Source organism: Piliocolobus tephrosceles, chromosome 2, assembly GCF_002776525.5.
Source record: "Piliocolobus tephrosceles isolate RC106 chromosome 2, ASM277652v3, whole genome shotgun sequence".
In the NCBI taxonomy this organism is placed as follows: Eukaryota; Metazoa; Chordata; class Mammalia; order Primates; family Cercopithecidae; genus Piliocolobus; species Piliocolobus tephrosceles.
In genome coordinates, this window is record NC_045435.1 from 54,194,127 (window position 1) to 54,216,894 (window position 22,768).

The 22,768-nt window shown below is 41.2% G+C and overlaps 1 protein-coding gene across 2 annotated transcripts in view; it reads right to left on the reverse strand.

Annotated features, from left to right (window-relative positions):
• The window catches only part of GRM7 (glutamate metabotropic receptor 7), an 880,316-nt gene extending 859,566 nt beyond the window's left edge, over positions 1–20,750 (reverse strand). For both annotated transcript variants that reach the window (XM_023218573.2, XM_023218571.1), the window contains exon 1: positions 19,958–20,750. In XM_023218573.2, the coding sequence (XP_023074341.1) occupies positions 19,958–20,476 (519 nt within the window). In that variant the 5' untranslated portion in view covers positions 20,477–20,750. The remainder of the gene's footprint in view (positions 1–19,957) is intronic.
• Between the last annotated feature and the right edge of the window lie 2,018 nt (positions 20,751–22,768).

Consider the following 22,768-nt stretch of genomic DNA (forward strand, 5'->3'; position numbering starts at 1 on the left):
GCTAATGCTGGTACTGGAGAGAGTGTGAGAATCTACACATGATGTTAAATTGCTGATAGAAAGGTAGGGTAGTGAAACTCTTCTGTAAGCTCATATGTCAATATGTATCCAAACTGAAAAGTGTCCATTCAATTTCTAAAAATTCATTCTAAGAAAATGAATAAATGCAGGAAGGCACATGAAAAAAGATGTTTTTCTCATGTTTCTGAAGTACCAAAGAAAAGAGAGAGGTAAGCCTAAATTTTGAGTGGTAGAAAACTGGTTACATTAATAATGAAATGCTGCTGAACTATTTAAATTTGTGATATAGCTTTATTAAATGACATGGAATCATGCTCATTATATACTAATAAGTAAAAAATGATACAAAACATTTTTATAGTTTGACCTAATAATTAAAAGTCATATGTATTTGCTTGCATGGTGTCTGTGTGAACCCCCACAAACAAAAATATCTCAGGAATGTTATGAAGATCATTTATTGGAAATGGGATAATGGGATTTTAAGTTATTTATACTTTTTATTTTTTTTGGAAACAGGGTCTTGCTGTGTTGCCCAGGCTGGAGGGCAGTGGTGCAACTATAGCCCACTGCAGTCTGGAACTCGTGGGCTCAAGCATACATCCAGCCTTTGGCTCTGGAGTAGCTGGGACTACAGGCTAATGCTACCATGCCTGGCTTATATTTTTTTCTTTATGCCTTTTTAATTTTTGTAGTTTCCACAATGAGTTTATGCTACTTCTATTATTAAAAGTATTTTCATTTTCAACAAGAAGCTTCAGATTTCCCAGATTTTCCAATTACCCTGCACCATGGCTCAGAGTGTTTGTGTAAAAGAAAATCAGTCTTTTTTTCTGCATTAATTTTCCACAAATAATCATTTGGAATTGGTAAAAGTTGTACAGAGTAAAACTGTTACGGTCTGGGTATGCTATACCTTTCAAAGAATTGGAGATCTTAGAATAATTTCTTTCAGTTTTTACCACAGTGATACTAAGGTGGATGGGAGGCAGAGGATGAAGGAAAACAGGACTCATCTGCAACCAGGAAAGATAACAGTGAATGACAATTGGATTTATATATATGTTTTTAAGGGGGACTTCCACAAGTTTCAGCTCATACTAATACACACACATAATTCAATTGTCTTAGACTAATCGATAATTGTGGCAGAAAAGGCCACCTATTAACTAAAAAAAAAATTTTTTTTTTTGAGACGGAGGCTCGCTCTGCTCCCAGGCTGGAGTGCAGTGGCCGGATCTCAGCTTACTGCAAGCTCCCCCTCCCGGGTTCACGCCATTCTCCTGCCTCAGCCTCCCGAGTAGCGCCCACCACTTCTCCCGGCTAGTTTTTTGTATTTTTTAGTAGGGTTAGCTAGGATGGTCTGGATCTCCTGACCTCGTGATCCGCCCGTCTCGGCCTTCCAAAGTGCTGGGATTACAGGCTCGAGCCACCATGCCCAGCCGACTAAAAATTTTTAACCACTCCCGATTGTAGAGGTGTTGTGGTAAGGCCTAGGATAGTATTTCCCATCTCCATGCATCTGAGTGTTGCCACATTACTGCTTACTGGCCCACAGAATGCTACCAGAAATTTTATAAGAATGTATATTTGATTTGCATTTCTCTAATGATCAGTGACGTTGAGTTTTTTTTTTTTCATGCTTGTTGGCTGCATGAATGTCTTCTTTTTAGAAGTATGTTCATGTCCTTTGCCCATCTTTAATGAGGTTTTTTTTTTTTATTTTTTCTTGTAAATTTGTTTGAGTTCCTTGTAGATTCTGGGTATTAGACCAAATACACATCAACAATAGACTGGATAAAGAAAATGTGGTACATACAAACCATGGAATACTATGCAGCCATAAAATGAATGATACAATGTCCTTTGCAGGGATGTGGATAAAGCTGGAAGACATTATCCTCAGCAAACTAATGCAGAAACAGAACCAAACACCACATGTTCTCACTTATATACGGGAGCTGAACAATGAGAACACATGGACACAGGGAGGGGAACAACACACACTGGGGACTGTCAGGGGGTGGAGTGGGGGAAGGGAGAGCATTACAAAACATAGCTAATGCATGCTGGGCTTGATACCTATGTGATGGGTTAATAGGTGCAGCAAACCACCATGGCACACGTTTACCCATGTAACAAACTTGCACATTCTGCACATGTACCCCAGAACTAAAAATAAAAATTAAAAGAAAAAAAGAATGTATATTTGAGGAATAATGAGTTTATAATTGAGCTTGCAATTTCCTCTCTCCTTTCCCTTTTGAGACAACGTATAGGCACATAATGGAAATGGTAGGCTCTTGAATCACTGAGCAGAAAAGTGACTGCCAAGCCAGCGAAGTCCAAACTGAACTACAGAGTAACTGAGAGATAAACTTAAAATAAATTAGAATAACTTATACTAAATATAATAAACTTTTAATAAATTATTAAAAGCATTACACACATTGCTTACCTTTCAAGTTAATTAACAACTCTACCTTTTTTTGCAAAGGGAAGTTCTCCAAGCTTCTGGAGAAACCATAGCAATCTCCTTTTTCAGTTTGAGAGATGAGTCCAAATATGAGATGAGAAGGAATAAAGACACTGAGAAATGCTTTTGACAAAGAGGAATGAGAGATGGAATGCTGAGGAATTCTTAGTAATAAAGAATTCAGACAGTAGAAGTGGATGGGTGATATCAAACAGATTTGCCCAAAGGCATTTCGGAAAAGAAAATTTGTGAAAATTTGGTGAGAGGAAAAAAAAATCAGACATAAAGGGCCTTTTGGTCCCTAAATGAATTTTTCTTCCAAAAGATTCATATTGTTTATATGTAAACCATAAGAATTCTCTGTCCACTTCTTCCAGAATTTTCTAAAGCCCGCCAGGACATCTGCAGAGAAAGAGAATGTCATTCCAGGATAATCAACTGCAAGTTACTAAATTAAGATCAAAATATCCTCAACCTTGAACATTTTTCAAAGAGTTTTTAGAAGAAAGAGGCTCTCTAGGGGGTTGTATAATTATATAATTGTACCCTTTGTAGGAGGCTATTTACAGATAAGTAATTTTCCCCCACTATTCTTCAAAATAAAATGCATAAAACAAAGTAGAATTTGGGGTTATTTGTCGGGGAGACTGGGAAGGAAGTCTGCGCAGACTCTGTGAGCCATCTGATTAATTACTCACTCTCCCCTCATTTCCTGCTGTCCAAATCCTGATTGCCAAATCCCTAACATCCTCAAAACTAAGGTGTCCTGTTTAAAGCCCCAGCTAATGAGATCTAAGTGAAAGTCTGATGATGAGTTTTGGTAAATACTTTCTTTGCTCCAGGATTTAGATGCAGATCCCCTTTTAAATGTTCTTTCTTCTGCATTAAACATTGTGAATGCAGCTGCAGATTCAGTAGCCATCTTGCAACTATCTTGCAACACAGTGACACACCAGAGGTGACAGGACAGGAAGATAAAAGAAGCTAGTCCCTTATGGACACCACTTAGCGGCTGAATTAACACAAAAACAATCTCCAAACTGTTACATGAGGAAAGTTAGGTAAGTAACTCTTATTCAGGTTCTATTATTTCAGCCAAACTCATTACAAATAGATACTGAATTCTAACCTCAGTTTTCCAGAATTCTTCCTAGCATCTAATAGTTATCCTCCTATTCTAGACTATTAATCATCACACTTACTTGAGGTAATTGTGTGGTGAGGTCTGGCTCTTTTAGAAGTCCTGATACTATTCACAACATCTTTTTAAAAAATGGTAATACTTTTATGTCCACTCATCTTTCTAATTACACTCAGAGGTCACTTCCTCCAGAAAGCCGTGGCTGACAACATTTTACCCCTGTATATAAGCAGAATGATTAAGCAAAATAAGTAAAACAGAACGGGTAAGTGTGTAGTGCGTTATATCTTTCAAAATAACTAAGAGAATAAATTTCAAATGTATCGTCACAAAACAATGTCAAGTAAGTGTGATTTGCTTGATCTAATCACTCCACTGTGTTCATATATCAAAAACATCGCACTGTATTCTATAAATGTAATACAATTGTAATTTGTCAATTGAAAATAATATAAGTATTAAAAAGTGTGTGGGCTCTGGAATCAGACTTTCTAGATTTGAATTTTTAATCTACTACTTACTGGTTGTATGACTTGGATAAATTAATTTATCTATAAATTGGGGACATTAAGTAGGACTTACATATCTTATTGAAAATATTAAATGAGGTAATTCAATGAAAGTTCTTATAATCTTGCTTGGTTCAATAAAAATCTAGCTAGTTTTTAGATTACTTTTGGCCACTTTAGGGTAGAGGCCCTTTGCACTCCTATGGGTCTCTGTAAACTCATCTTTCATGAAACACACATCCCATACTGAAGGTATTTTCTGTAAGCAATACGTTTTTAAAGTGTGGTCATTGGACCAGAGAAGGCCCTTGCTTGGCATGTAAAAGCAGGTGTAGCAGGGGATGGCTGGTAGCTGCAGGCTGATGATACATGATATCTCTACATATCTATTTAGAACCATTAAGTCCATGAACATACCCACTTTTCATAACAAAACCAAAGCTATTTTATCATTAATCCCAGTCAACAATAGCAAGATTCAAGTGTGCTACTGTATCCTGGCATCAAGGTGCCTATGAATTAATGTGAGTTTGCCTTGGTTTTGACAGTGTGGGATCAGCTAGGCTCCCAGCATCAAACCCCTCTGTATCACAGTCAAATCAGTACCAGACTTCTCTGCTTGCTGTGGGAAGTTTAAAAATGGGGAACTCACTAACACGATGCATGTGCTGAGAAATGCCTTTGCACATAGTAGATACTCATTATATTTTGAATGAATGGATTTATTTATTAATGTCCTAAAACAGCCCTCACCCATATTGTGGAAAATTCCATTCAAGTGGCTGAAATTCCTCTGCACATTCTTCACCTCTGTAAGCTTGCAATCAGACAAAGACTTAATGACAAAAAGAGCTGAGGAAATCATAGAAGCTACCTAAAGTTGTGTCAGCTTCATAGGATTACATAACTTTAATTTAGTGGTAGGCCGGGGTGAGTGCCTCAGGCCTGTAATCTCAGCACTTCGGAAGGCTGAAGAGGGTGGATCAGCTGAGGTCAGGAGTTTGAGACCAGTCTGGCCAACATGGCGAAACTCCGTCTCTATTAAAAGTAAAAAAATTAGCTGGGCATGGTGATGGGTGCCTGTAATTCTAGCTTCTCCAGAGGCTAAGGCAGGAGAATTGCTTGAACCCGGGAGGTGGAGGTTGCAATGAGCTGAGATGGTGCCACTGCATTCCAGCCTGGGCGATAGAGCAAGGCTCCTTCCCCCCCCCAAAAAAAAAAAAAAAAGAAAATTTACTGCTAAAGACCTCTGACTTGTAAGTCACATGGACCTGAGTTCAAGTTCCACCATCATCATATTTTAACACGAGTATATATACATTTCAAAGACTCTACTCCATGTGTGCAGTGTGGGGGTCATAATAACATGCATTTTCACTGCATGACTCTCAAAAAACTTAGATGAAACAATCCATTTGCCATGGCCAGCAAAGTGTCTTGCAGCTAACAAGCACTCAAGGCATTAGCTAATATTAACAAGGGAGAAACAAACAAGCAGGAAAGCCCAAGGCCCTGACTCCTACTCAGTGGCCCTTGATTCATGCCATAATAACTCTTTTTTTTTTTTTTTTTTTTTTTTTTTTTGATATGGAGCCTCGCTCTGTCACCCAGACTAGAGTGCAGTGGAGTGATCTTGGCTCACTGCAACCTCCGCCTCCTGGGTTCAAGTGATTATTGTGTTTCAGCCTCCTAAGTAGCTGGGATTACAGGTACCCACCACCACAGTCAGATAATTTTTGTATTTTTAGTAGAGATAGGGTTTCACCATGTTGGCCAGGCTGGTTTTGAACTCCTAACCTCAGGTGATCCGCCTGCCTTGGCCTCCCAAAGTGCTGTGGTTACATGCGTGGACTGAGTAAAGGAAGATGAACAAATTGAGATTAAACCCTTTTAAGATAGTTTTGTAATTCCTGAATGAATAAAATTATAGAAATTTAACAATTAATGAGTTCTGCAGAAATATGAGAGAACTCTAGTTCTTCATGTTACTTTTCTAGAAAACCAAGTTATGGTTCTAAGATGTACCTCCCCACCCTAATTCACCCCTGGCATGATCAAATAATATTTTTGTAAATGGATAAGTCAACGACATAATCAATAAGCTAAGTTATAAGCAGGTGAAAATTTGTAGGCTTGATAAAGAAATCTCAGGTGATTGATCTGTTCTCACACTGCTAATAAAGACATACCCAAGACTGGGTAATTTATAAAGAAAAGAGGTTTAATGGACTCAGGGTTCCACATGGCTGGGGAGACCTCACAATCATGGCAGAAGGTGAATGAAGAGCAAAGCCACACCTTACATGACAGCAGGTAAGAGAGCTTGTGCAGGGAAACTCCCATTTATAAAACCATCAGATCTCATGAGACTTATTTTCTACCATGAGAACAGTATGTGGGAACCACCCCCATGATTCAATTTGCCTCTACCTGGCCCCGCCCTCGGCACATGGGGATTATAATTCAAGGTGAGATTTGGGTGGTGGGGATACAGCCAAACCATATCATCAGGCTCATCAGTATATGTTAAAATAAGGTAATATGAAATACTTAATCTTAAAAAAAAAAAAAATGCAGCACCACGACCTCTGTGATAATCCTATTTAAAAAAACAGTTACAATTTTAGTTAGAATGTTTCCCTTTTGAGAAAGCATTTTCTGCATAACTTTTAATGTACTGTTGATGAGCACAATTCAACAAAACTGAGATAAATATTTGCTGAAGTCCTGCAAGATGAAAAGCACAGAGTTAGATGCTATAGAGGATAATTGTACTTCAGCATGAGTAAGGACCCACACTTGACCTCAAATAAATTAACTTTAAATAGAGTGGATGAGTCACGTGCAGAATGTAAGAATGTTAAAAGGTCAAGGTAACTAACAAAAAGGAACGTGTGGGGATTCTTAAGAAGGAAATAAAATATTAGTTGATTCAGGAAAGGCTGAAAGGAGTAAGTTTTCCTTAAATGGTCTTTGAAGAGTTCCCTTAACTACTTCCTAGTACTGAGGCTAGGGTGTCGTAGGAAATAGAAAGATATGGAGATCAAGAATCTTCTCTACTCTTACAGGATTGGCTGAAAGAAGATTTTCTTACCAGGATGTACTATAATAACATTTAAGGGTTCATGAAGTCAGAGAAAAGGGCTTGAATATCCCAGCTCCGTCTCTCTCACTAAGGGTCAGGTTGCTTATCCTTTTAACACCTCAGTGTCTCTATCAGTAAAAAGATAAGAATTTTTCCTACCTGAGTGGGAGAAGAAAATGACGTAACCCATTTATAGGGACAAGCTTGGTATCTGGCACACAGAAAGTACTGAATATGACCAGTAGGTCAATGATGATGGCAACGATGATGGTGGTAGTGGTGGTATTGATGTGGCCTGCCCAGAGCTGGCTCTGACTGGGAGTACACATTAAAGACTTCTGGGCTCCTGAGGCTTTTCATATAAGTGACACTTGACAAATGTAAACAGGTTTTCCAAAACTTCATGTGCAATTTAAGAAAAGGAAGAATCTCAGAGTTGTTCAACTACTTACTAATAATATGAGTTATTATAAGCAGTTATGGTAGCTCACATGTATTGAGCACTTGCATGTGCCTAGTACTTTAGAAGGACTTATTCATTGTTCACAACAACAGTATGCAGTATGTCCTAATATCTTTATTTCTTTCTTTCAGAGGTAGACACAGGCTTAGAGAGGTTACAATAAACACCTAAGTTCCCCCTGTCAGTTGGTGCTGGAAAGGAGTTACAATTCAGTCTGTCCAGCTTGGTCTCAACTACTAAACTATGTAATTAAGCATTTTGCCCATTGCCTGATTCTCCTTCTGATGTGTGACGATTTCACTCAATCCCCTAGGTGAACAAGAGAGAAAATAATCTCTCTTTCACCCTGCTTTGCCTTAACATCCAACTTCCCTTCTCCAACTAGGGATTGTGTCAATGGGCAACAACAAATGCCAGGGACTGGCCCAACCTCAGAGATGACTAGGGGTCAGATACCACCATAGGCAAAAGCTCTGTGACAATCCTGCCCTTGTATAGGGTGCATGACAGGAGTGGGAGTTAGGGGATAATGGAATAAGGCTAGGAAAGACAGTACCTGACATGCCAAAAATACAGACACTAATACTATTAATAATAAATAATAGAACTCACTGTGCTGTAGGCATTGTATTAAGTGCTTGACATGAAGAACCTCATTTAACACTGAAAACAGGCCTATGCAGACGGATCTATTGTTATCATTATTTCACTGCTGGGGATAGTGAGGTCCTGATAATCAGGTAAATTGCTCAAGCTCACATGGTTAGCAAGTGGAAAGCAGGAATGTGAACTATGTTCAGCACCTGCACTCTTAACCACATGCTATATTGTATATATAATTATATTACTGGCCAGCCACGGTGGCTCAAGCCTGTAATCCCATCACTTTGGGAGGCCGAGACCGATACATCACCTGAGGTCGGGAGTTTGGGACCAGCCTGGCCAATCTGGTGAAATCCCATCTCCACTAAAAATACAAAAAATTAGCCAGGCCTAGTGGTGGGTGCCTGTAATCCCAGCTACTCAGGAGACTGACGTGGGAGAATCACTTGAACCTGGGAAGTGGAGGTTGCAGTGAGCTGAGATCGCACCACTGCACTCTAGGGTATGACGGAACAAGACTCTGTCATCTCAAAAAAATGTTGGTGGGAGTGTAAATTAGTTCAACCATTGTGGAAGACAGCAAGGTGATTCCTCAAGGATCTAGAAGCAGAAATATCATTTGACCCAGCAATCCCATTACTGGGTATATACCCAAAGGATTATAAATCATTCTACTATAAAGACACATGCACACATATGTTTATTACAGCACTGTTCACAATAGCAAAGACTTGGAACAACCCAAATGCCCATCAATGATAGACTGGATAAAGAAAATGTGGCACATACACAACATGGAACACTATACAGCCATAAAAAAAGATGAGTTCATGTCCTTTGCAGGGACATGGATGAAGCTGGAAACCATCATTCTCAGCAAACTAACAAAGGAACAGGAAACCAAACACCACATGTTCTCACTCATAAGTGGGAGTTGAACAATAAGAACATAGGGACACAGGGAGGGGAACATCACACACTGGGGCCTGTTAGGGGGTGGGGGGCTAGGGGAGGGATAGCATTAGGAGAAATACCTAATGTAGATGAAGAGTTGATGGATGCGGCAAACCCCCATGGCACGTGTATACCTATGTAACAAACCTGCACGTTCTGCACAGGTATCCCAGCATTTAAAGTATAATTAAAAAAAAAAAAAATTACAACAATCTTTTCCCATAAGCCATTCTTGCACTCCAGACTTAAATAATCCATGAAACAGAGAGAGAGAGTGAGATCAAGGCAGACAAAGAGCAAGACTGAGAGAGAGAGAGAGAGAGAGAGAATGTGAGCATGCAAGCTTGGAGAGTGGAAGTTGAGGAAATGGCATCATTTCAAAACAATGTACTTTGCCTCATCTAATAGAGTTTTTGTGATAATCTCAATGAAACAGGGTGCAATGATTAGCATCTAAATATGTCCATCCTCATAAGGATGGCAGGACAGCATTTTTTACCTTTAGCTCAACTGTTTCAGAAAGTGTGATCCCAGTAGACATACAAGCTAGTGGGTATTTCACGCCTCCCAAATCCAAAAGTAACATTTCATTTCCATGTCTCTTTCTATAGTTCCACTCTTCTCATGCCTATCATTCATTTACCTGCCTGTTTTTTCTTGATTTCTATACAGAAAGATGCTAAGTCTGTGTTCTCTGATATGGAAAGGGGTGGAGGAGTGGGAGCTATGGTGCCTCAATGGTTTGGGGATTTTTTTTTTAGTCTTAATTTTATTATGCCAACTCTATTGAACTTAATTATGGTAAATACAGAATTACACAATTACCCTCTGTTCCGTTCTTCAGAAGCTATATTTTGATAAAATTTACTACACGCTGCTTTCCCCCTGAACACTAGAAATGGATGTGTGTTGACATAAAATGTGTTATAACTACAATTAAAATATAGCTTACATAATGATAGTGTTAAAATAAAATTATAGATGTGTCGAGACAACATGGTCATGCATTTTTATTGTAAGTACATGCTTAGACCAATATCTGGTAGCCAAATGAAAAGGGAACAGAATTTTGGTTAAGCCACAAAAGCTGTTTAATGGTTTTCAAATAACTAAAAGGAGCTTACAACCTATGAGATAAAATTTCCCCATCATATTTTTAATTTAAAAATTCAAGAAAATACATGAAATGCTTGGAGAAATTGTTGAAAGTAAGTATGCATATGCACATTTTAAGATAAGCCCCTTATTTTTTTATTAAATACCTGTGTAACTACCTAAATTTCATCATGTGTATCAGTGATGACAAATTTTCAACTAAGTTTAATGAAGAGCATAAAATAATAATAGTGTATTATTGCATTAACTAAGCAGTTCAGAATTGATTCTCATTAAAGAGCCACCCTATCACAACTAATTTAAACCTTACAAAATATGGTTGCAATTACAACATGACGGAGAAACATAGGAAACTGAAATGTTTCTTCTAAATGTTTATAGTTATGGTGTCTGACCAGAATAATTGTGTCACAAATATTATTAAAATAATAAGATATCGTTTCATTCAGCTTTACTGCAGAAACAAACTACAGGAATTTCTTTTCATTTCAGATAATTATGTTTCACTAATTGCTCAGTGTTTTTAGAACCTACAGTGCTAATTCCATTTCCTCATTTAATCTTTAAAATAACCCTTTCTCATCACTATTCTTAATATCTCCATTTTATACAAGGTAGCTCTAGTTCAGATCTTTCCTCAGACCTGCAGACTTCTGGAACCTTCTGTCTCCAAAACTCATCCTTAACCCCTAACCCTGTTCCACCTCAATCTTTTCAATTTTGGATGATGATAATCTCACCTTTCCAGTTGCCCAGGCCCAAAATCTTGGGTTAAGGGGTCTCGATCCCATTCTTTCTTTCGCATCCCACATTCTGTCTGCCTGGAAATCCTGTTTCAACCTTCAAAATGTACTCCTTCTAAGAAGCTCAAGCCACCAAACGATTGATCCTACCTGGAAATGCCTCCTCTCTGTTCTCCATGATTCTACTCTTTGCCCTTACCCTCAATACCACAGAGGGTTATTCTTTTCAAAGAAGAGATAGTTCATCTCATACCTCTGCTAAAATCCTACCACAAGCTGCCTACAGAGTAAATGACAAAATGCCTGCGATGGCCCTGCCTGAACTAGCCCCATCATATCTGTGACCTCAAGACCTCCTGCTGTCCCTTCCTCCTCATTGACTCTACTCAGCCACAATGGCTTCCACAATATTCCTTGAACATGCCAGGCCCATTTTTTGCCTTGGAGTTTTGGCACTGGTCATTCCTACTCCCAGGGAGTGGTCTTCCCCTAAATACACTGTGCCAACTCCCTCACTTCAAGTCTTTGCTCAATTGTCACCTCATCAAATCTACCCTATTAACCTACTTAAAAGTAGAGGTCACATTTACAGCCCCTAGCGCTACCAACCCAACAATCTTCAGCAAGTTCCACATTCTTTTCCTTATCCCATAATGTTCACCAACTTGTAACATCCATAGGATGTATTTATAACATCCATCTGTTTTCACACATGACAGTGTAAGCTGAGAGAGAAAGGAGGGAGGAAGGGGGGGGGGAAGGGAGAGAAGAGAGGGAGAAGGAAAAAAAAAAAGAGGAAAGGAGAGACAGAGAAAGCTTTTACATTTTTACTGATGTGTCCAAGCACTTAGAAAAGTGCACATGGAAGGTGCTTAATAAATATTTCTTAAAAAAATAAAGATAAGGAAAGAAGGAGTAAAGCTTACAAGTGTAAGTAACTTTCCCAAAGCTCTGCAGATAGAAAGGGTCCGCAATGGAATTCAAGCTTGAGGCTGCCAGACTTCCACTGCTCTTAGCCTTTCTGTGAAGTCCATGGAATTCGTTATTTCCTTTAATTAGTTCCATAAAAATTTTAATTCCACTGAGCAATGTCACTAAAATGTTCTCTGTGTGTGTGTGTGTATCTCTCACTCTCTATCTCTCTCCTTCTCTCTCTCTCACTGTTCTCTCTTTTTTGCTCTCTCTCTCTCTCTATATATATATAGATGTAAATTATATATATATGTAAATTTTCAATTTAGCAGAAGAAACAGAGAAGAGTGTAATACAGCATAACTATTATAGTAATTTAACAGCAACATTCAAAATTAGCAATAATGATTATTTAAGCAATATTGACACTTGATGTCCATCTAATAACTTTAACATAGCTTGTAAATTTATTAAACATGCTAATCTCATTGCTAAAATATTTCCATGCATATTTCATGCAATCCTTGCAATTACTCTATCAGACAGGTACATTTTTCTTATACCCATTCCAAAGATAAGAAAATTGGTGAAAGGTGTGGTACCTTTTTGATCAAGGTCAGACAGGCAGTAAGTGGAGGGTATGGATTTAAATCTGGGCCTGTCTTACTCCAGAATTTGATTCTTAACCCCTACATGGAAATTCTGATAATTCCTTCGATAGAGTGTGTGTTTTCTCCTGGGAAACCTTCCCCCATGTCTGCATGAGCTAACACCTTCAGAACACAGTCAAGTTTAAAACATGATAAAAATGTTTAAAGAGCACTTTAAAAATGGAAATATTTTTGTTTAAATAATAATGCAGAAGACTACACTGAGCCCTTTAAGTGACTTTCTTGCTACTTTCCATCAAGAATAAAAGAAAGAGTCAGCAGCCGTGGAACGACAAAAGCACAACACCCAAAGATGGAGAATTCTGCAAATGACCAATTATAAAACTATTAAGCTGCAGCTCTTTTACAGCAAGTGGCAAAATAACCCATTAAACTGAAAACTCTCCTACCCTTCCCTCCATGGGCCACACAAACATTAACGTTGCATTTATTAGGATGTACTTCCTGTGCTCTATCAAGTTGACTTTCAGCAATTGTATTAATACAATCCTCTCACTCTGCACACATATCTGAATGATGGATTTCCTCACTTGAGGTTTGTAGAAAGAGTGGAGTGAATGAAATAAAGTTTAGAAAGAGCCATCATGATCCGCAATGGTGGGTACTGAATCAAGACAAGATGAAACATCTTTTCTCATTTATTTGAATGAAAAGTCTACCGTATATTTATTTCCTGCATACGGGGCTACTTGTTGCATAATGGAGAACAAGCATTTTTTATTTGGAGGTAAGGGTTTGTGTGCTCAAGTTTCTATGGGCCTACAAAGCTAATCTTGTTTTAGGATTAAAATAAAACATATATTTCTGTAAATAGATATGGTTAAGCAATCAGCAACTGTGATGTCTTTAAACCACTATAAGTTCAGGATAGGAATATCTGCAATTACTTTAAGCATTAATGCATTTGTGCAACAATTGAGCAGTATACATAGTGGTTTGTTGTCAGACAAAATTAAGTTTGAATCCAGAGTTTGCCACTTACCAGCTATGTGACTTCGGGCTACGAAAATAACTTTTCTTAGCTGAACAACAGGGATGAGAATATGTACATTGCAGGACTACTGTGAGAACTAAATGAAATGAAGTACTTTTAGCACATGGCACAGTGGCTTAGAGTAAGGACTCAAATTATTATTATGGTTACTACTACTTTTATTGAAAAAAGATTAGAAAGTCTGTTTGCATAAAATGTGATATATATCCTATATCATTGAAATTTCATATATTTGATTTTTGACTTTATAATCTAATAATGTGATTCAAAAAACATTTAGTCGTAAATATAGTTGAAATCAGGTTACTTATCAAACATGGAAATATAATATGAAGAAGGCTGACTCAACACTCTTTCAGACAGATATTTACCTGTACATAGATTTTATTGTTTTGATTTTTTAATTGCAGAAAACATATATATTGACTACGTCAATTCACAAAAGGTCCATTAATTAACCAGACTGACTATATGTTGCATAAATATCATTTTACATAGAGATCATATATGCATTTTAATGGTTGGGAAATGTTTACAGCTGTTTTTAATTGTCTACTTAATGTAAAAAGGGACAGGAAGCAGAGTTAGGCTTGTTGCTTACTGTAGAGTGACCCAGGAGTTTAATGTACTTTGTATTCCATTATACTATGAAAATGTTTCTGTGCCCTGGGGATATCAACAAAAGATTTGCTTTAATGAAAGGAACCAAGTATGGTTCCAAAGCTTTCAGATAGGAGGCCTATATATCCTGCAGTTTACATCAGAAGTGTCCGCCTTCTCTCTCAACTGCATCGAGATAGGGAAGATGTGATCACAAAGGCTGAAAGCAATTACAGTAAATGTTAGGAAGAGAAGGACATCGAGTTTTGAATGTCCCAAAGCTGAGCTAAAAGAATTATGTTTAAAGTAAAGAAAGTGTTATCTACAGCAAGATTTTTCACTGAATGAATGCCAGTCAGTGAACCTTACATTAATGTAGAAAATCAGCTGTGTTTGCTATAATGCTTTCAACTGCACATGGCTAAAATCAAACTCAAAATAGTAAAAAGAAATGTGTTTCAAAGAATAACACGTCCTAGAAACTCACAGACACATCTAGATTCAGATATAGTTGAATGTAGGAGTTCCAGAATATCATCAGGGCTCCCCCTCTCTCCCACCACTCAGCCCTACTCACGTCTCCTTGACTATATGCTACAGAAAGTTGCTCCTTGTGTTGGATGGCCACTGGGAGCCCCAGAATCACATCTCCCCAGCTTAAAAATTCCAGAGAGAGGAGATAATGTTCTTGTTCATCTCTGAGAGAAACATCTTGGGGAAGATTCTAATTGGCCTGGATGAGGTCAAATGATTACAAAGGAACCAATCACCTGCTTTGCTTGACCTGGGCCACGTACTTCATCCCTGGGACCAGGAAGATAGGTGGGATGTCATCATTTCTCAGTTTGGGGAGAGAAAGGTCTGATATTTTTCCATGATGAATGAGAATACTACATGGAGATACAAAAGCTGTAGTTTGCTGCTACTGTAAATTCCACAGTTCTCACTCCCTGCCTTGTGTCTTATGAACATGCAGTAAGCTGACCTGACAGATCATTTTCCCTACCAGCAGCCTTGATATATATTATTGAGAAGTAAATTGTAAAATAATACAAAAGTAGTCTGAATATAGAAATTAACTTGACTAGTAATGACCAAGACAGCCGTATGAAAATATATTTTAAAAGTTCCTACAAACTCACCAAAAGTGGGAGCTGGAAATGCAAAGACAGTTTTGACAAGAGAAAGTTTTTTCCAAGCTAAACAAAAAAGATTACAGACTTTTAGAAACTACATTTTTAAAGAAAAAAAATCAGATAAGGAAAATGAGGCCTAGAAAAAGTAAGAGATTTATTTAGGGTAACTTAGCCAGTTAACGGCAGGATTGAGACTAAAACACACTGTATAATCCAAGTATGGTCTTTTAAACCTATGATATAACCTGTATATATGTAAGAAATATAGCACTTGTCATTTGTTAATCTCCAAATGTTCATGAAGTTGAAGTAAATGTGTTTACTGTTTCAAGTATTCTTAAAGAGAAAAATGCCCAAAAACATCTTAATTGCATGGGTATGTATACACGAAATACACGTGGCGATGTCTTCAAATATAATATGTGCATGTCTTCATTCCTTCCCTCTGGTCTTTTTAAAAATGCCCCTTTAAAAATTTCCCACTCACCATCTGTTAGGTAAATTTCCTAAAACACAGTAAATGTGGAGGCAGAGATTGTTATAGAGACTATTCCAAACGACAGTGACACCTATACTTATGAAATTATAAAAAATGTAGGTTAAAGTTTTTTTTTAATAAATTTCACCACTGTAGTAATACCATACCACCCTATGCGCTCAGCGCAATAGGATTACATAAGATGGAGAGAGAGAAAATGAAAAAAATCTAGGTATTTATGTATAAAATATTATCCCAAAAGTTTGATATTACATTCAAATTTCAATTAACAGAAGGAAAACACTGACACATTTACTAAAGCATTTCATTTATGGTATAAGGTCCACAGACTTAGATTTGCATTATGCTCCAACAAGGGTAGAGTTGACCACTTTTTCCAGCTACTTGCTTTGGGAGAAAAAAAAAAAAATCCACCTGCCTGAATCAGATGCCATTCAATTCCAAGTCTACAGCATAGACCATGTCACTACACATGAAATATTATTCATTCAGAGTTAGGATGTAGCAAGAGTAATTTATACTCTGGGAGTGTTTGCTCTCAAGTCAATAACAGAGAAGCCTTGAATAAAAATGTTCCCATTACTTTCTGTTATAATGTATCTTCCTTATTGCCCATAAAACAGTGGTCAGAGGAGATTTATCTATTGGTCCCCATATTATATAACCTCTCCACTTTAAGCCATCCCAACTCTGTGATGATTTTTTAAAAATATGTTACTTATAGTCAATATTAATTTATCTTTAATCTTTCTTAGCATTAGGAGAGTATTATTTTGCACAAGCTTAGGAACAAATCTCCAGAAATTCCTCCCTGATGTTTCTTTGAGGCTGAAAATGCATTGCAGGGCAGTTGCAGTGATTTAATTCTAGTTGGCAGAGCCCTGGCCACACACTAATTTCATTAGCCTCAAATTCCTGGATTGATTTGAAGACCCACTGGATATGATTCCCGTCCTCAGACATGTCATTTACTAACCCACTCAGTGTGTAAAGAGAGGAGAGAAAGAGGACTTGCTAAGCTCATATCTTCAATCTGGTACACCAGCAGTCAAATGAAAATTCAAAGTCAGAGACACCATTTACATTTGAGTAGTCCATTCTTGCCCAGGTCCAAATTTTCAGGGAGGAACTTTATTCCTGACTTCGCTGGGGGCAGCGGCATTTGTTACATCTATGATCATCTCATTTCTCATTCCTTCTCTGCAGTGCTCAGCATCCCCCATTTAAGTCCCTAAGTATTCCCTCTCCTAGCCTACTTATCTCACTATAAATGTATATCTCAAGTGATCGGTTTGGCATGGTCCCTACAGCAACCTGCAGAGACCAGAGAAAAAAAGAAAACTCAAATCACCAGAAAGCTAGGAATTCAATCATTTGGAGGAGTTTCTTTTAAATAGGACACTCTTAATTGAACTGAACCTTGGGATCCCACAGGACATTCACTATGTCCTTTTTCTCTCCCCCTAAGTGTGCTTTGAACAATGGGTATGTGTATCATTATTCTCTCTATTCATTTTGCAGGCTTATAGAAACTAGAAAACTGGGGACTGGAATTACATGACAGGAGCTTCTAAGATCACACGCAAAAAGGGTTACTGGAAGAGATTGTTGGTATATGAAATACATATTCCAACACAGGCAGTGATTAACCAGGACACATACAAACCAACTGTTTTATCTAGCTTGCACGCATCCCAAGCTACAAGTTGGTGCATTCCTCAAACTACCAGCCTCTTCTCAATAAGTGCAGGTGAAAACTAGGGGCTTTTTCTCCCTCAGCTATTCAATCCAACGTGAATAGCTGCAATTTACAAATTAGAGGCACATGACAGTGTTTTCTCCGAATGGTTTTACTCCCAAGCCATAATGCTAACGCTAACATTGGGTTCCTTCCTCCTCAGCTCAGGGAATGGAGAAAATAATGTAAGACCAGCCCTCTGCCTCCCCTGCCAACTTTTTAACCCCTAGTAAGTTGCCTCAGGTTCACACACCAGAGGAGGAATCAGCTCCCCCTGGAATCTTTTTCAGGAAACACAGTCCCTTAGCCTAGTGTGTAATCCCTTTCTTGACTTTAACATTTCACTCTTTTTTCAGACAGAGACAGGCTCATCTGCAGTACTGACCAGGGCGAGTGAACAAACAGGCAAAATAATTTTAAAGTGCTAAACACAAAATATTTTGTGCCTTTAATCCCAGGGGCTAACAGGGAAAACACTGTCACCTCCCCCAGCCCCCAGTGGTTCTCAGGTAATGTCTCTGACATCCTCTCCCGCCTGCACTGCTACGGCAACTTGTCTAGCTTTAAGCTCAACGATGAAGGAAGCACTCTGGGTTTCAGCTACAAGCCAGGTTCTTCCCAAAAGCAAGGAACTCAGAGTGATGGCTAGCCCCAGAGCACTTTTGGGTTTGCAAGCCTCCAAAGATTTCCATGATGGCACTCAGGAAGTGTCAGAGGGGCTATGCAAGCTGCAGCCTTGGATGGGCACTCCTCTTTCCTGAATGCAAACTTCACACTCCTGGAGGTGATGTGGTGACAGCCTGGGTCTCACAGAGTCCCCTTCTGAAGCCCAACACCTTTAGCGAAAGCACTTGAGAGGGGCCGGTTCTCTAGATATGAAGAGCATAAAGGTGCCAGGATCAGCATGTATATCTGCCGAAGAGATTGGCTGGGTTTGGGTACCACCAGCCAGGTAGAGAGCCGCTATGCATTGGGAAAGGGTCATTTTAATACTGAGATGAACCAAGAACTTGGGAGTGAAGACAGAGGAGGAAAGGAGGCAGAGGTTGAAAGGGAGAGAAAAAAATAGAAAAAAAAACAGCAAGGAGACAGAGACAGAAAAAGAGAGTGATGCACATATAGGGAAAGACACAGAGGAGGGGACCTACAATAACAGAGACCCTGAAACTCAATTCCCAAACCCCAAAGCCACTAATTCCTACCCAATGCAGCTCAGCAGCCATGGGGCAGAGGCTGCTGGAGCAGGAGGCGAGAGAACACTGCGGTAGAACCCACCGCTCAGCGGCCCCGGATCCGCCTTCCTCCCATTTTTCTGTCTCCCTCCGGGCACCGGAGCAGGAGGACCATGGAGCCCTGCTCCACGCACCCCTCTGCCTCCCAACGGGCGCCTTCATGCCTCGCTCCGGGAATCGTCCTCCAAGCCGATGATGTGGCTTGGGGTCTGCGTCAGGGAGATAGTGGGTGATGGGGGGGAGGAGGGAGGAGGCAGGGAGAGCGATTTTGTTTCGCAGTTCGCATGAGCTCATCCCTGGGCTGAGGTCTGAAGTGGCAGGAGTGGAAAGCTGATCGCCCAGCTCCGGCCAGTGGCAGGATAGCAAATGTAATTTAGACGGTGCAAAATATTGCCTGGAGCAAACCAACGGGGGGTCACGTCTGCAGGCAGCATCTCTCCACCTGAGGAAGGTCCCAGTACCTGGCGCCCTGGGCTCTCGCGGAGGCTGGCTACAGGTCGGGAAATCAACCCGAGGGAGATGGGGACTTAACATACATATCTAGGTTAAGACCCAGCCCTCGATTTAAGAAGTGCCTCCTTAAGGTTGTCTCCAAATTTTCCAAGGGAGTGCAGGTTGGCAGGCTGGCTTGGGGGTGGGAAGCTGGGGAGTTGGGAAATGCCCGGTTTGGAGGCATCGTCTCATCTTTCCTATTCCATTCGCCTAACCAGCTCTCCTAGGAGCCCGGCACTTTTACGAGCCTGTTTTCGGACCATATTTCACCCTAATGCAAACCTATTTAAATCATCGCCTTGTTTTTCGCAGATTGCTTCTTGTAAATGGGGCCATAAATCCAGGATGTCAAGCCGGATGGAGTGGAGCGTGGACAGGGGAGAGATGGAAGGGAAATAAACCAAGCAGGGAAGGTATCTCCTCGGGCGGGGTGGGAGGGATTCGGCAGGATCTCCAGGGTAGAAATGAGCGACGGCTGACCTGACCCGAACCACCGGAGTCCAAGCCACCTTTTAGGGTTAAGGGCTCAGGTAGCCACGGTGTGCTCCGCCCCGGAGGGAGCGCCCCCCTACCTGGAAGAGCCTCAGGATGTTGGCTACCATGATGGAGACCGAACTCCCCGAAGCCCCAATCACTCCAACTACTTTCTCCGGCTTGACGAAAACCGGGGGTTCGCCGTTGGTGCAGCGCACGTCGGAGGTGTCCTTCTGGATGAGCGCCTGGACGAAAGTGAGCGACTGTTCGAGCGCGTAAGTGTCCCTGGAACAAGTGTCCAGGATCCGCGCGCCCAGCGTCACGTTGGGCAGTAGGTTGGGATCACTGTTGATCTGGTCCAGGGCGTAAAGCATCGCTTCCAGCCTGTGGATCCCGTTCTCCCTCTTGATGTCACCGCAGGGCATTCCGCTGGGACCCTTGGCGTGCACTGGGAACAGCCCCCCGAGGGTGACGTCCCCCTCGATCCGGATTGAGTGCGGGGCGTACATCTCCTGGCCGCGCGCCGCCGCCGCCAGCGCGCACAGGAGCACCTCCAGCACGCAGCAGGGGAACTTCATCAAAGTCAGGACGCGGAGCAGCTTCCTCAGCTGGACCATGCTGCTCCGGCTGCTGCGGTGGCGGCGGCAGCGCTGTAAGGAACGGTGGTGGGCTCGCCGAGGTCCGGGCCCCTCAGGGCGAGCTCCTCCGGGAAAGCCCAGGGGTTCCTGCAGGCACGGAGGGTGGGGGAGTCCGGGGAGGGGCGACCAGAGTGGGTGAGGGGTCCCGCGGTGCCTGCCAGCCTGGGGCGCCTCGCGCTCTCGGGTTAGCCGGCCGGCGCGCCGCGCTCGCGCTCACCGGCTTGCCGCTCGCTCTCTCCAACAGCCCAGCACTGGGGAGAGGGCAGGGATTGCTATCGCTTTAAATGGTCGTTCGGCTCCCTCTCCTCCTCCTCCCACTCCCTCCCTCCCTCGCTGGCTCTCCTTCTCTCCCTACCCTTCCCAGCGCCAGCCCTCCCCACTGGTTTGCATCATCACGCAGGGAGGGGCTGCGTACTGAGGTAAGGGGGGGAAATGGGTGGGCGGCTGGGGAATCGGGGGAGGTTTCCTCGGAATGGGAGTTTCGTGGTCCCCAGGGAATCTAGGGATTGCGGGGAGCAAGCAAGAGCCTAGCCCTCGCCCCCAACTCACTGTGGAAGCCTCCCTACCCACACCCACGTTCTGGGCACGGGTGTCATCAGCCGCGGGATGGGGCGAGGACGTCGTGCTGACTGCTCCCAAACCCTAGGTCCGGAGCCTAGGCTCTTAGATCTGGGAGAACACGAGGGAGAGGCAGAGAAACCAGTGAGGGAGGGGCGCGGGAAGACCCTAGCTAGACTCTACTCCTGAGCCGCCTGTGCTAGTTCTTGCTAAGAAAGCCACACATGCACACAGGAGCCTGATTCATGACTTAAAGACGCTTTACCCAAAGGGGTCTCCAGGGCCAGGCGCTGAGCTTGGCTGCAGGGAAACAGAACTCAAGAGGAGACGCTAGGCATGGGAGTGCATCCTTGGTCTTCAGTAGTCACTAGAGTCAGAGCTCCGTGAACTGACGCGTTTCCCCAGCACGTCTGTGTCAAAAACCTCGGACGCATCCCTTCTCTTTACTTCGTTGCCGAGATGGAACAACTGAGAACTCCGCAGACAGCACTTTCTTCTCTAGCACTGACAGGTGTAAGGCTCCCTCCTACCTATTTCCAGAGATGCATCTGGTGCACCTGGTGATAGTTTTTGCCAGTAAGAAACAGCAGGAAAGAGGTGATGGCAGGAAGAAAAAAGAGGCGGCAGGCAGAAGTGTCCCCATTGATTGGGAATGCCTTTCTCTTTCTCTGGCTGGGGTTAGGGGGCAAAGTCAGGATGCCAGAACAGGTTGCAGTGCAATTGAGAACCTCTTTATGAACGGTGTCTCCTCCTGCAGGTCCAGACCACGTTTGGCCCATTAAAGCAACAAGTGGCTCTACTTCCAATCCAAGGAAAGTGAATGTCTGTCCTTGGGGATGGGAGTGAACTTAAGGAGGTTAAACTAACTCTTCCTGAGGCTTTCTGTTGGAGTGCAGCAAAATCATATTATACAGATTTGAGGGCGGAGAGAAAACCAGAAACAAGACTATACTTTTTGTTTTTGTTGATGTAACAAAGAAACCTATCATTGTAGGGGGAAAAAAAGTCAAAAGGCACCTAGTTGGTTGTCTCTGCCACCAAATACTTGTGTGCTCTCAGCACTTCTGTTCCTCTGTCTGGGTTTTAGTTTCCCCATCTGGAAAATGATGAGACTGAATTGGATGCCCTCCAAGTTATCTTTTAACTCTCAAATCATCTGTTAAAATAGGTCATGTCCCTTTGGCCATGGTGCTCTTTTTAGGCCAATATTTTCTATTGTATTATGTGTACACCAGTTTTTGTATATACAAAGAACACTACGAAGGTTTCCTGATATAGAGGGGTTTTGTTGTTGTTGTTATTTCCTGTCAGGGACATCCCATCAATTTTTTTTTTTTTTTTTTTTTGGATATGCCCCTCTTGCTTGTTTCAATATTTATAATTTCAGAAGAACTGATTCCACTGCCTGTGATTAAGTCTTGGCTAATCAGAACATCAGATTCTTCTGGCTGTAGTGCTGTTCCAGGATGGACAGAAAGTTCAACCAGAGCCATTCAGGGATAATCCCTGGATTTTTGCTGGGGCAGCCAGGATGGAGACATAGGGTTATCACTATCACATAGGCAGTCTCTGTATAAGTCAGATAAAAAGGGGCCCCTTCCACAAAATACTTTGTTTCTCTTTTGGAAAATTGTCTTGCTATTCTGATTTTGTCAAAAGAAGATATTTTCTGTCATCTTCCAGAAAACAGTGCTGTAATTAATATACAAATCT